At 46.1% G+C, this 15184-nt stretch overlaps 1 protein-coding gene across 1 annotated transcript in view; it reads left to right on the top strand.

Moving 5' to 3' along the window:
- The window catches only part of LOC147728408 (uncharacterized), a 143504-nt gene that overhangs the window by 90230 nt on the left and 38090 nt on the right, over window positions 1-15184 (top strand). Inside the window, exon 5 of the mRNA XM_086963280.1 lies at window positions 7569-7708. Within this exon, the coding sequence (XP_086819406.1) occupies window positions 7569-7708 (140 nt within the window). The remainder of the gene's footprint in view (window positions 1-7568; window positions 7709-15184) is intronic.

Raw genomic sequence — 15184 nt, 5'->3', positions numbered from 1 at the left:
ATCATGGGCACTCCTCTGCCATGCTGTCAACTGAGGCTGGGGACCAGGTGGTATTCTGGCCATTGGGACATTCTCGTCTTGGCCCCCTTACCTTGTGGGGTGGGCCCTGCCCAGAAGTAGTGTCATCCCCTACCAGGCCATCACGACCAGATTCTGCAAAGTCCGGAATATGATAATTAAAGAGAACTCTATTAAAACGTCTCTATTCCTTTTTAAGATGGCTTTTCTATCTTTGTTTAACTATCAGTCACTGATCATTAAAGATCTTTAGAACACATTTTAAAGGGCTTTTAATTTACGTTTACTTTTTAAAGTACATACGAGTGAGAGCTACAAATCGCGCCTTTTGGTGATTTTCTTCAATTTCGTAGCATCCAGAACATAAAAATACCGGTCATGCAATAAAAAACCGTATAGGCGCCAAAAACCTTGCCAGATCAATTGTTGTGGCCCTTGGACCATTTATTTCTCCTCACCCGCTTAGCCGGATGCAGTGCTTCTAGTTATTTTCCGTAGAAGCTTTAAAATATTTAATTCACAAAACATTTCTGTAATAAATGAATCCAATGAGAGTATCTAAATGGTGATCCATGAAGGGAACGATCCGGGAAAGTGGGACACCTATTTTTGGGAGTGCCCGGTCCTAATTGTGATCTCACTCCGACCCTGACTAGTGCTATGTATGTGGTGGCTGGGATGAGAGAATTGCTGTGATCTGACTTTCCCAACCATTGGCAATCGAGTGCTGTCCTCTGTAGTGTTAGAAGCTATGGGATGAAGGGTTAGATGATGGGATGTGTTGAGTCCTGCAATGGAATGCTCGAGTCTTCCATGGAAAGAGGGTGGTGACTGGTGGCAACGGCCTGCATTACAAAACTCTGATGCAGTAATGGTGCATCAGTGATTTGGGATGTGACTCAGCTTTTTCTGCTGCTGTTGCCTATTCTGCACAAGATACTCATTATGCTGTTACATTAGATGCTGTCAGATGCCACTGTTTGCCACACAGCATTTTAGCTTTCTAGCCTATGAAGGAATGTTCTAAACCTCTTTTACTCACAAGGAGCATGTTTTACTTGGTTTATTTATATATTTTTGTGGTTACATATGGAAATATACTACCTGAAATATAAAAAACTAGCAGCCCGTCCCGACCTTGTCCGGGAGCAATCAGGCTTCCCCGGCACCCGCCCGCCCCAACATTGTCCAGAAGCCCGGGCCCCCGCCTGGCCCGTCCCCCGCCTGCCCCGTCCCCCGCCTGCCCCGACATTGTCCGTGGGTCCCCTTACCTCAGCCGCCGCTCCTCCCCCGCGCTCCTCAGTTTACCAGTCCACCGCTCCTCGCTCCTCACTGCCTCTGGTCAACGCTCCTCCCGCCTGTCTGCTGCTCGTCACCTCACCACTCCTCCCGCCTGTCCGCTGCTTGTCATCTCACCGCCGCTGGTCACCGCTCCTCTGGCCTGTCCGCTTCTCCTCACGTCACCGCTCCTCCCCCGCGCCATGTCCGTCGCTCCTCGTCACCCCTCCTCCCCGCGCTCCTGACGTGAGTACTTTTTTTTTAATGTACATTTTTTAAATATCGTTTTTTTATTTTATTTATATAGCCTATAACCATCTGCACACCCTGACAATTACAACGGTGTATCGGGTGTGTGGATTGGCGCTGTGGTTCCCGAGTTTACCCGCCTCAAAGCCTCAAAGTTCTTCCTTTATTATAGTAGTATAGATAAAGACTGATATAAAATCAATTGCTAACATTCTACATTTGCTTAAAATTACAATATACTTAACTCTATATTTATAAAAATATTAAATTCATTAAATAAGAAATCCATTCTTCTATTAAACCGCTTCCAATATTTTCAATTAGCCGTCGTATTGTTTGTGGTCTCAGGTCACTAAAAACCGTGCATACAAATAGAATGATGAATGGATTCTATTGATTTACCTAACAAACGGAAATGTCCAAGAGATGTCTAAGAGCTGCAGTTGCCCTAGCCTAAAGGGCAGTCGGTGTTTGCCTGCACCAGTGGATGGTTCCAGTAAGTCCCATTTCCCTCCTCCAGGTACATATCAATAGGTCCATGCCTCTGTTTTCAGTTCGTGCTTCTTGACATGAGGCTGTAGGGATGATTGACTGCATGCATGCCTTTGAGCCGCATTATTGAGCTGGATCTGCCTGTTGGAAGTTTTGCGAGATTTCTTACACTGTGCTGGAGGAAGCTTATCTGTGGCTTTGTCTGTGTGCAAGTGTGTATGTGTGTGTTTGGGTGTGTGTGGGTGTAAGTTTTAATCTAGCTCATCATTTTTAGGGTTACATACATTCTTCCAAAGTCATGGTTGGTTTTGGCACCTGTAATTACTTCATACTCCCCATCCAGTCCAATATTTCAGAGCGCAAAGTCCAAACAGTGCATCATGTTCATGACAGCAGCAGCAAAGATTGGCAAAGCCAATCAATAGATCTTTGCCAGTACTTTGTGGTCTCTGCTATTGGCTTTGCTAGCCATTGGAGGAGAGATCTGTCCGTCATTTACTGAGGCGATTGGTGGGCGTTCCGCAGATTCTTTCCCTCTCCGCAACGTCATGAAGACGTGGCCACTGTGGGCGTGTACTTTTTTTTTTTTTTACACCGATGTTTGTTTTCATTGTTAACCTTGTCCCTGTCCCGCTGGCTGTTTCCTGACCACCTTCCCGCTGTCCGTCCCCCCTCCCGCTATCTTTGTCTTCAGCCTGGGCCTCATAAATCTGGACTCCGGTTACAAAATGCTTGTTCTTAAAAGGTGACTGCGCACCACGGGTTAATAGGGTCAGGAAACGCTGTGACGAGAGGTGGAAACCGGAGCAGCAAGAGAAACCGGAACTGTGCTGGCAGCCCCAGCGCTCTGCTGCTAACGACCACCCCAGCACCGCAGCCGGTCGGAGCACCTCGAAACAAAAACACCATTATATAATGCGCTCCCTAGCATTAATCACGTGGCATCGAAGCACTAAATAAATGCTAAATTGTTGTTATTCCACGGCGGGCCCTCTGCCGAGCCTTCTGCGCGCGCGGCGGCTCGGTTCAGCCGCGTAGGACTGGTGCTGCGGGAGATGGGGAACAGCTCCCCGGACGGCGCTCCCAGGGAGCGGGGACCAGGTACCGTGCCTCAGGTTGGACTTCTGAAGGATGCCCTGTTTTTTGGCTCTAATGCCTGGACGGGATCTGCGCCTGGAACACTTAAAAAAGTTGCTCGATCTGCGAACAAAATTCATCTATCCGGAGCTGTGGAGGGATTTGGGAAATCTCACATTTCACATTCTTCTGGTAAGACGGCCGTGGCGACCTTTTTAGAAGATCTTCGAAATAGGTTTAGTCACTTTAGTGTAAAGAGTTTCGTCACGCGCGCTGCATTATCTGTAGGGAGAGAGCGTTATTTTGAGATAAATAATCTCAGGAATCTGAAATTTCATGCTCAGGATTTGAATTCTGCCAAAAACTCGCACCATGTAATGTGAAATAAGCTGGGTTGAGCGATAACCCAGTTTGAGAACTTTTACAATTGTGGATACACTAGGCAGGTTTCTCCAATGAGTAGCCCGGGAGCTACTAGCAGCTCTGCAGCTACCTGCGGCTGCGAGTAACTCTCCCGTGTGTAGCCCAGCTTATTAAAATAAAGGCCTTTGCTTGTCAGAATTAATATCGGTATATTCAAATTGAAGAGTGTGTATTCGAGACAAAAATGTGTTTATCTTTGGAATTTCTAAGCCGGTGTTTGGAGAAAAAATGGTTTAATAAAAAAAAAATTAAAGCTGATATTTGAATGTTGGGTGCTGTATTTCTAATATTATTTTTATTAGCTTGATGCCAGAGGCGTTGCTGCTATGACTGTGAGTTATTATGCATGTAAAGCCATTCCAAATTGACATATCCTTTTTTATGTTAATGATGCCAAACAGTTGCGGCCAGTATGACTCGCGGCTGGAGGGTCGAGGGGGGCACGCTGGGAAAGGGGCATTTAGGGGGAGGTTTAATTAAAAAGAAGTTACCTTAATGTACCTTTGTCGGCCTGTCCAGCGTCGTCAGTCTGCGTCAACAGGAAGCAGCCGCAGGCAGTCTCCTTCCCCTCTCCTAAGCCAATCACAATGCTGCAATGGCAGTTTTGTGATTGGCTGGGCCGCCGACCCCTCAGGCGTCTATGGGGAGGGCATTTTCAGCCTGCAATATCGGTAAAGGAGTATTTGTGATGTGGAGTACCTGCTTGCACAAGCCCCTGCGTTCGAGACTTTCATCATTAGGAGGACGATAAAATAAGTAATCTGGGATGTGAACTAATGCGTTAAGACAATTCCGTTTCTACCATACACTGTAAATAATCACCACTATTGTCAGTTCAGTGCACTGGTCCAGTCTGCCTGAACACTTACTGTGCCAGGGCAAAGCCTACTTAACACACTACATGGAGCAGTGGAAAGGTGCAATTCTATAGCAATACGCGTGCACCCGGAAGTTGTGATCTCAGGGGCGGGCTTAATCTCAGATGCGGGAGTTCGCGCTAACACTAGCTGCTGTAGCGTCATCCCACGCATTGCGCAGCATCGGCCCACCTCAGAGACAGCATGGTGGAAGGTAACATCAGGGAATGGGTTGGCTCGGACACTTTTGCTGTTTATGGATTGTAGCCTGCAATAATGGTGGTAAAGTTCTTCAAGAAGAGCAAATAAGAACGAAAGGCTCCCATGGATTGGTGAAGGGGGAGTAGGGGCAAAAGGCTGGGGTATCTGTTCTTCCCAACATTGGATTTTAACATCTAACATGTTGCCTACTCCTCAAATAATTAGCTGGCCATGTTTCTTACTAGTTTCTGCGAGTAATACTTGCCTGGGTGTATAAGCTGTCAAACCAATCATTACGTTTGCCGTAGCATTTCCATTAGTAGGGACTGCTAGCTCCTGTTTACTGCGCCGCAAGTGTACGTGGACGGGCTCATCTTTGATTAATACTCCAGGGCGCTCGCTTGACGTGCTGACTTAGCCAATGCTTGCTTTTCTTTCTCCCCGCAGCCATGTATACTTTGCCCTGTCTGTTTTCTTATCTATACCATCTGTTTCCCTCCCCCCAGTTTTTACATGGCTGACTGGGGAAACTAAGCAAACAAGTTCTGCCACACGGCTCGCCCTACTCTCTTTCAACTTCCCAGCTTTTATATTGACAACACAGGCACCGCTCTTTAGGTTGCAGTACGGCACCCACTTTCACACTCTGCTGGCGGATCCTCATCGCTGTCCCGTAATCCCCCCCCCCCACCCCTCCCCACCGGCGCCGCTATAACCTCAGCATTACCAACAATGCACAAACCACGCTTTAGGTTGCAGCATAGCGCCCGCCTTTTCACCCTACTGACTGCTCCTCATCTCTGTCCTGTTCCCGGGTGCTGCGCTGAACTTTCAGCATTAACAACAACACGGGCTCCACTCTTAATAATTTAGCAGGCGCTCGCTTGACCTGCTGACTAAGCCAATGCTTGATTTTCTTTCTCCCGCAGCCATGTATACTTTGCCCCGTTTGTTTTCTTATCTATACCATCTGTTTCCCTCCCCCCAGTTTTTACTCTTTACGTTCCCATTTTACTCTCCCATATCCTCAGTGCACCTTCTGTGTCTGTTCTCTAAACTTCCTCCACCGCTTCATCCGTGTCCCTCGCACTATCACTCACCTATTTCCCATACCGCTGTCACTGCCTTCTGTTCTCCCCACCACTGCTTTACTACTACTCCTGTTCTTTCAACTTCCAGAGAGCTCTGCCATTCACTCCTTTCTTAGCTCGTTTCATCTCCTCTTCCCTTCTTTTCTACTTCCCCTGCTCCTCCTATTTTCTTGCCATCGCTGTTTGCACTCTCTCCTCTGTGCTGCTAGTAATACTCGATGCCTGCTGTCCCTGCCCTGTCCCTTTTCCTCCCACCTTCACTGCTGTGGTTCATGCTCCCAGTTCCATCTGCCCCTGCTACGTCACCACTTCCCCCGTTGCTGCAGTCGGTGCACCCCGCTCGCATTTTGCTCTAGGTAATGGCCCAGGGCACCCAGTTGTGCCCCCTCCTCCATTGCTACAGGTAATATCTCCCGCCTCTTTGCTCCATTTGCCTCTCCCCATGGCTGTCTGCGCTCTGATGCTAGGATGCATGCAATTTAGTCTCTCCAGTGATGGGTGCATTAGTGCGCAGAATATGTAAATCTGTGAGCTGGAAATCTTGCGGTTTCTGTCCGGTTGTCCAGTGTGAGGTCACATGGAGTGCTAATGCTGCTCCTTGCCTTCTGTGTCGCTTGCTATACTTCCCTTCTTCCTGAACCCCAGCCTTGGCTCTTTTCTTCCACCCCTGACAACTTTCATTCCCACTCTGCAGATCCCACCCATTCCTTAACACCCACTCAGCCTTTTTACCTCATAACCTGTTGCCAGACCTCTTCATGTGCCACACACCTTTCCAATCTCTACTACTCATATTCCTGTACCTCCTTTATATTACCCAGTTACTTTTTATCTTCTTTGCAGCCTTGGCTGGCTCTGTGTGTGTGTGTGTGTGTGTGTGTGTGTGTGTGTGTGTGTGTGTGCGGCTAGCTCTTTGTGTGTGTGTGTGTGTGCGGCTGGCTCTGTGTGTGTGTGCGCGACTGGCTCTGTGTGTGTGTGTGCAGCTGGCTCTGTGTGTGTGTGTGTGCGGCTGGCTCTGTGTGTGTGCGGCTGGCTGGCTCTGTGTGTGTGTGTGCGGCTAGCTGGCTCTGTGTGTGTGTGTGCTGCTGGCTGACTGTGTGTGTTTGTGTGCGGCTGGCTGTGTGTGTGTGTTTGCGGCTGGCTGTGTGTGTGTGTGTGCGGCTGGCTGTGTGTGTGTGTGTGTGTGTCTGGCTCTGTGTGTGCGGCTGGCTCTGTGTGTGTGTGTGTGTGTGTGTGTGCCTTTGTGTGTGTGTGTGGCTCTGTGTGTATGTGTGGGTGCAAATGCAATAGGTCTCACATTTGCGAGAGATTAAGCTAATGGTAATGTAAATGACAATGAATTTAGAGGCCCAGCCCCACAGGGGCGACTGGCACAACAACATGCATCAACAAATGAGTATTTCTGGCAATAAAAATGTTCAATCCATTTTCTCAATTGTTCTTTCAAAATCAACTTTTATGTTTCAACAAAATTATTTAGAAGACTTTTTGCATCCAAATTACTTTCCAATAACATTTAAACACTTTCAAATGTTACAATCAATATCACAATGTACATTATTCACTTCACACCCAATGCATTTCGAGACTATCGTCTCTTCTTCAGGGGTATAGCTGCAAAAGAAAAAGTGTCATGAGACCAAATTCATTAGAAAAACGTAAAGAATTCTACTATCTACACAATTTAGTCTGCATGCGCTTGATGTGTTGTATTTTACTACTTTACATTATACATTGATTCCACTTCTTTGTTTGTAAGACAATCGAACCATTCAATATTTTCATATAAGTGAGGACCCAACGCCCTAAAAAATACCCCAAAAGGTTTTCATGCTGCTGATGTATGGTAGAAAATTACCCTCTGTATTTTTTTCTGATGCAGGATGGAATTGACTTGAAAACTAAAGACAACAACGGGAACACGCCATTGAAACTCGCCAAGGGACTTAATGAAAGCAATATCGTTTCCTACCTACAAAGCATTTCACGGATAAAAAACGGGAACACAGGGTTTGATTGGAGGTATGAATAGCATTAGCAGTGACTAAATAGAGGGAGGGATCCTCAACCTGATGTTATGAATTGGGAAGCGCAGCGTGGTCCGATGCTTAGCGAGTCAAAACTGTATAGTCATAATGCTCTTAATTTATGCACTGTCTAGTCTTGGGCAATTCATTCAATCATCTTGGGTGACTTAGTGCATGTGAGAAGTTGGCCTGGCATATGCTGTCCACTAGTTATAGTGGGCACCTTGCACTAGTCCAAATTACCCTTATTGATGATAGGTTTAAGACAACCTTTATTGAAAGCTATCCTAATGGTAGCTGTGGAGAGCAGCCTTCAGGCTAAGTCTTGAAGGAGTGTAAAGCAGATTGGTTTACCAGATCATAACTCTTGAATGTCTAAATGAAAGGAGAACCACACAAGGTATATATATATACAATATATGTATTTATTACTAAACACACTCTACTAATCCCTTTATGAGATTACAGAGCTAAGTACACACTTTAAATGCAATAGAACTTCAGTAAATACCACAATATACACTGGGCCCCGGGGGGGATCAAACCATATATTAAGAAAGTGGTATAAGAACCACAACTTGACTAGACACAAGGCGTAGAGCCTGTAGAATCGCTGGGACCACAAGGAGCCACCCAAGGTAGTGACACAGGGGACCCACGAGGGATGCGTGCAGTGTGAGAACACAGCCGGGAGATGCCGTTAGCTTCTATGGGGAAAGTCGTGGTTGGAATTTTAAAGAAAAAGGACACTTAGAAGAGGACTTTGAGCAAACCCCTTTAGACTTAAGGGGTTCTAGGGCCAACACCCACGGTACCACCGGAGTACTCAAGTTACCTCATCCAGGGAAGCCGGGTGCATAGGTTTCAAATGGTGTTGGAATTCGTCGTTAATTTCAATGGCGATCTGCTGCAAAGTGCTGCTGCCGTGGAAAAGAAAAGTGTTTGGTGTGATCCAAGCCTGGATCAAAGATGTGAAGGACCTGAAAGCAGAGGGTACAGAGTCTGGGTCACTTTCCAGTGACCAAGGGCTCAGTAGACGAATGCCCACCGATCTTGGGTGTTTCAGTTGCGAAGAGGTGAAGCTTGACTCTGCAGCCACGAGGACCAGGTGGGTTCGATGATAACCAGGAGCTGGATTCCAGCTGTCCCACAAAGGATGTTGAGTGTTGTGGTATCAGTGCCCTGATTGGACCCAACAAGCATTGGCAACAACAACCTACACAGAAAGAGAAAAGATGCTTTGGTGTAGACCAGCAAGGTCAAGGGGACTCCCCAAGTGGTGGAGAGTCAGGGCACGTCTGGAGCAACCAGGGAAGTCCAAGGACAGTCAAAGTTGCCTTCTCAGGGACCCACCAGTCGACGGACCAGGGATCGCAAAGGTACCTCAAGCGAAAACACAAAGGGCCGGCTCACGGAACACTTGTGGAGTGTAAGCCGGCAATCTTCAGTGGAAAAGGTGTTCGAGGTCTGGGCTACAAGTAACCCAATGCACAGCCTCAAGGGACGTTGAGAAGCTAATGCACTTGCAAATGTGCACAGTGTCCAGGGATTCCGGTTCCACGGTACCCACGAGGGCTACGGGTCTCAGCTTTGCTGGGGACTCCGGTCGGCCTCTTAGAAGTCTGGAACCCCACCTCCTGTGTTGCAAATACTTCGGCATCCGGCAGGAACTTCAGCGATGCAAACTGGTCAGATGCGTCTTTGGTGCCTGCCATGCAGGGGAATAACTCTTTTACTCCAAGGGAGATCCTGCAGTAATCTAGCGCCTTCTGGATCATCGAAGTTCCAGGATTCAGTATCAGAGTTTTGTCCTGGTGTAATCTAAAGTCCTGTTGCCAGGGGTTCCTATCTTATACCCAAGGAAGGGGTTGGACAAACTCTGGGAACCCACCTATGGGAGTGTTTGGAAAGAGGGGTGACTACACCCATTTCCCTTATACAGTTTCATGCCAGAGCAGGGGCTGGTAGCCCCTGCAACCGGTTTGAAATGGGCTATGCACAGGGACACCAAATGTGCCCCCAGTGCTGACTTCAAAGCACTCAATACACTAAAGCCTGTCTGGGAGATGGTGACACCTTCCTGTGACAGGAAACCTATTGTCCGGGCCTCCCCTGCTGGACTTTCGTCGAGCAGCAGGAGTCCAGATTCATGTCTGTGGCATCCATTTTGTGATGCCAGGGCTCTTTTAAACTGGTACCGTGTGTACCGGTGTGTACATGTCTTTTCCTCTAGAAGGGTGAAATCATACCCACGCCACTTATTACCATTTTATATTTCCATCTCTGGGGCAATTATTTTGTGAGATGACGCTCTTCCACCTTAATGGAGGAGCCGCCCCTCGAGTTCACACAGTGCAGGTTTGATGCTTACACATTCAATTCCAGGAATTTGAAGATCAGGGGCTCAATTTAGAGTTTGGTAGACAGGATACTCCCTTGCAAACGTGATGGATTACCCTATCCTCCAAACCCTCGATATGTCCGCCTGATTTAGATATAGGTGGACCTAATGTTTTCCAGCCCTCGTTGGCTCGGTCAATAGAAATCTTCCTCTAACGGCCAAACAGAGTTCGGGCCAATGAAGAAAGGACATTATACCACCCACCTTATTTAAGGTTGCCTGCTTAATATCTTTGGGTTTTTTCTGACCATCACCACTAGGAAAACGCTAGTAGTGAGGGACAGAAAAGCCAAATAACGATCCCTACTTCCTGGGAGAAACTTCCCAGAGTGTGAGGGTCATTAGTTTTTTTGTCTTTTTCTAAAACAAACTCCCCATTTGGCAGTTTGATTCTGAAAAAAAAAATTTGTAAACGTTTGGTGAACTGCCATCAAAACCAACTGTTTTGCACATTTAAAGGAAACGTCGTGACAGAGGTTCCTTCCAATGTACAGAGATGAGCTAGAGGATATCTCTAAATTTGATAGAAGAAGCAATGTTTTCTGCCATCCTGGCAGATGGAGTACTGTGTGCCAGGCACTAAATCAGGACTTATATCTAATTTCTTGATGATCTCTCCATCAGGTCAAAATAATTGAATAAATAAGATGAAATTATCATGGTATCTTCCATATTGGTACTTTTCAGCGTGAGGTTTATGTCTTGGAGAGAAATAGAACATCGCAGAAACCTAGAATTTTCTGCCAGAAATTGCAGGTGCATGTCAGTTCTGATAAAGAAACGGTTGTAAATTATTAGGCTTTGAATAACTTCAAAGAATAAATGACAGCAATGTGGTCTCTCTCAGCCATGGCCTTCATTAGTTTCTTAAGCAAAATTCATACCATTTGTCCTCCCCATTCTCATGAAAGTGAGCTGGAACAGCTACAATTCAAAGGGCAGAGGGAAAGGTCTATCACTATGTTCTTTGCTGTGTTGTGGAGGCTTAGGGCCTTATTTAGAATTTGGCAGACGGGGACTCTGTCACAAACTTGACAGTTATCCCATCTACCTTTTGTTCAAATGCCATGATATTGCGGACAGGATGTCTATTTCGTGTGTGATGGAGTAACCAGTCCACCAAACTCTAAATCAGGCCCTTCGTCACATAGGCAGTACAGGGAGTCTAGAGTTTTGGTGTCCAGTTGAGCACCATTAGCTTCATCTCCTAGGTTCAGCCCAGCAAGGAGTCGTAAGACTGTCATAACATTTTACTTTGATTCTGTGGTGCCCAATGAAGATTACCTGAGTCTATGAGCTTCACAGTCCACAAAGCTTTATCTTTTCTTGGAGGGAATGCATGTTTCCACTGCAATAGAATCATTTCTTACCTGACATTGCTTCCTCAGTAGACTGGCTTGTTCAAACACTTGAATAACTTTCCCTTGGATTGGTCTTTGCGGGTGGAAATGAGACAGTAGCGGTATCATCCTTGTACGAGACAATGAAGCCTTACTCCGAGAGACATACTGATGAAGGCTTTCAACTACCACAAATCAAGTATCTATACAGTTAAAAGAATAAACTAACATGCATTTATTAAAAGGAAATATATATTGTCTCCCTGCCACAACAGATTTAAAGAATGTGATAAAGGGAAAATGGACAAAAATAGAATTAACTGTATTTATGAAAGTCAACGAGAGATATCATTAATGTGGATGGCTTTGAAAGTGTGTTTTTATCCAATGTGGAATGGTTCAAATCTCTCCCATTGAGCTTTCACTGCTAACCACTGCTCAAAGTTGGTTTTACACCTTACGTCAATATCTGGAATTATCCATGGGTAACAGTGAGTAATGGGGATGTTTTTCACCAAGATATTTTGAGTGACATCAAAAAGACAACAAGAAGGGGCCTTGAGTTGTCTATAATATCGATTCGATATGCTTTATTCGATTTTTGATTAACATCATTAAAGCGTAGAGTTAAAAAAAAAAATACAGTCATAGTTAAAAAGTACATACATGTGAGGCACAAATTATCGACAGGTTAAAGAAAACATTTGCTCGCCCTGTGAATGTAACTTTCCTGATAATAACATACTTTACAGGGTTCATAATGACAGTTCTTCCGTTTCATCAAAAGGGAAGGTGCAAGGGGTTGCAGTGGTTAAAAAATGTTATACGGTATTTCAAATCTATTTGGGGCGGGAATACTACAATAAAGCGGTAAGCAAACTCCTCTACCCAGCCTGGTACAATCCTTAGTCATTGGCCTGGAGGCAGGGACATATGATGTGCTTGGATAGAAGTCATGTAGATCCCAGATGGATATGGGGCCATCGCCTTCTTTAGGATGCCAAGTTCGAAGGTATGGAACAATGTTTCTACTCCTGAATCTTATTAATATCAAGTCACCAATAATGTCTTTCGGAAGGGGACCTAGCCAACCCACTCTCCTCACGCTCACAATCCCGCCGTCAAGATCATGGGGCAGGGGTCTATTTTTAGATAGCCAAAACTGGACCTTATTTAACAAGTCACGTTGTCTCTCTGGTTTTCCCTTTTTCAATTGCGGGACTCCCGAGAGGACGCATACGAATGGAGCTGCCTCTGGAGGTAGATGAATTCGAGAAACCCTGTTGCGCTCTACTCTGGGGACAAAATTATGCGGCGTAGTGGGTTTAGGAGGGGCTTTAGGAGTATTTGAGAGCAGAATAGTGGGAACTGGTTATGGAGTTTGGGCAACTTTATTTTTAATTCTTGGTTTAGGCTTTTTTGGAGTAGCAATTGGCAAGGGATGGGTAGATATAGAAGCGTGGGTAGAGGTTAACAAATTAAATTTGATTTTTTCCTCAATCCCTGTCAGTCTATCCCCCAAGATGTTGATTTTGTCAATTAGGGGGTGTATAATGGATTTGATCAGTTGTTCGATCATTGACAATAGGGCCATCTGGGAAGAGGGAGCTAGGTCGTGTAATTTTTCAGCCACCTCTGCAGTTGGAGGGAAATTGGTAGGGGGCAGAGTTAAGATTGGGGACTCATTTTGTATTTTTTGTATTTTGGATTGGCTCTCATTATATTTATCCCCGTCATGCTTCCTTTTGTTAGGTGTAGCCCGGGGGGGTACTATACGTTGGGTGTTTGTTTTTGTAAATATAGAAAAGGGTTCCAGCACTCTCTCGTTTGGAGTTAACGGATTAATGTTATTTGGTGGGGATGGTAATCCTGCAGGGGCATAGCTAGTCTTACACAGACTATTTAATTCCTCCAACAATGAGAGTCTACAAGCTGTATTGTTTGTTTGAGGAGAGGAATGATTACAAGGTAGGCTGTCTACAGGCTGATGGCAATTATTTTTATCGGCGTGTGTACGCGAAGGTAACAGTATGTTACTTTTGTGCTTATCTTGCATCCTCAAACAAGTATCCGACCGAAGTGCTAGTTTTGTGACCACCCCTTTCTGGGTCATGATATGACTTGGATGTGAATGAAGTGACTGAGTTTATTGGGCAAATACTACTGTCCAGTACGAATGTCAATTAGTGGCTTTACCTCCTCCTGGAAGACCAAATGGTGTGGCCCGTCCCGTCCTCCTCGGGCCTCTGAGGGCCACAGAGGGCCCGCCCTTTGCCCCGGCTTCGCCCGGCGCATCCCGCGCGCGTCGTCGCGGGACGAGGGACCTGTCCAGACTTTATGCGCCTCCTGGCGCGCTCCTGCTCATGTCGTCGTCATCGCACCCCTAAGGATGCTGGGGGATGTAGTCTGTAGCTAGACCGGCGGAGCCAAGCCCGGCCGGTCGTCCAGTGTGCGGGATTGGCGGAGCCAAGCCCGGCCTCGGTGAAAGGTCCCTGGGAGCCCCGGTGGGGGAGAGCAGCCCAAACGAGTACAAATCGGCCAACAGGACATCTATAATATCACTCAAAAACCCAATGTGAAAAACATCTCTTTTATTTAACTTTTGCTAATCTTTAATGATATGTTATGTATGGCCCCCAAGATCATCTGTCCCAGATTTTAAATGTAATACAGGGGAAGAGGAGCAATGGGGGAACCATGAATAACATTTCTTTCCGCCCTGTCCCAAATGCAAAATAAAAACTTGGCCAACTGCCATCCACCCACCACTCTCCCAGCCTTTCCTCCTTCTCCCCTCCCAAAGCTGTGCTTTCTGCCCTCCTTTAAACAAAGAGCCTACCTACGCTGCACTGTCTGTTGACATTCAACGCGCCTTCCGGAGGAGAAGGAAACACAGCTCTGCTCTCTGCTGTTAGGCTTGCTAATGCAGTCCTGAATAGCAAATAATCGGCAATCGAAGATTCAGCCTTGACCTGCTGCACCACATTGTGGTTTTCATTCCCTTGCATCGGATAACGCCGGAATAAGCGGCCCCTCCTCACACAGTTTCAAGTAATTGCTCCAATTGCGCACTACTTCACTCATTAGCACCCTCACGGGTGGACGTCAGTCAAAGATGGAATACCTCCACACTTTCAAGTCCAAGTTGCAGGAATTCATGCCCCTTGCGGCATTCTGCTTACTTTCTCTCTACCTTTCTCCCAAGCACCGCCCAGTTTTGAATACAGCTTGCTCACAATTGCTATGTCTTGAAGATGATCTCAAATAGCTGAGATCAAAACGTTGTCAACCCCTACAAGAAGAACTCTGTACACTTTGTATAATTTATTCTTTAGGAGTTCTCCTATGTGTTGTCAATGTCATGTTATGTTATGTTTTGTTATCCTCTTTTGTAAAGTGCATAGCTGGCTCAGCAAAGAGGCGTCCCAGAGCTGAAAGCAAAAACATATAAGGCTGCTGTCAGAAGAGAAAACAAAAGCGGGGGAAAGAGGTATGTTTTGATAGCCTTACGAATGCCAGGTAGTTATTCATACTGTGGATGGAAATAGGCAAAGTAATGTTTATATTTTAAAGTCACCGCCATTTAGCACGTCACGCTTGTTGTCACTTTACATGAGACCAAAATTTGGGGCTGATTGAGATGGTGGGGAGACTGCCACCGACAGGCTGTTGGTGGTGTTTGCCCTGCCATTCTAAGCAGCTTTCCTACCCACCATATTTTGATGGGGGA

This window comes from Lissotriton vulgaris, chromosome 3_1 (assembly GCF_964263255.1).
Source record: "Lissotriton vulgaris chromosome 3_1, aLisVul1.2, whole genome shotgun sequence".
Lineage (NCBI taxonomy): Eukaryota > Metazoa > Chordata > Amphibia > Caudata > Salamandridae > Lissotriton > Lissotriton vulgaris.
This window is presented reverse-complemented; position numbering and strand designations above follow the sequence as displayed.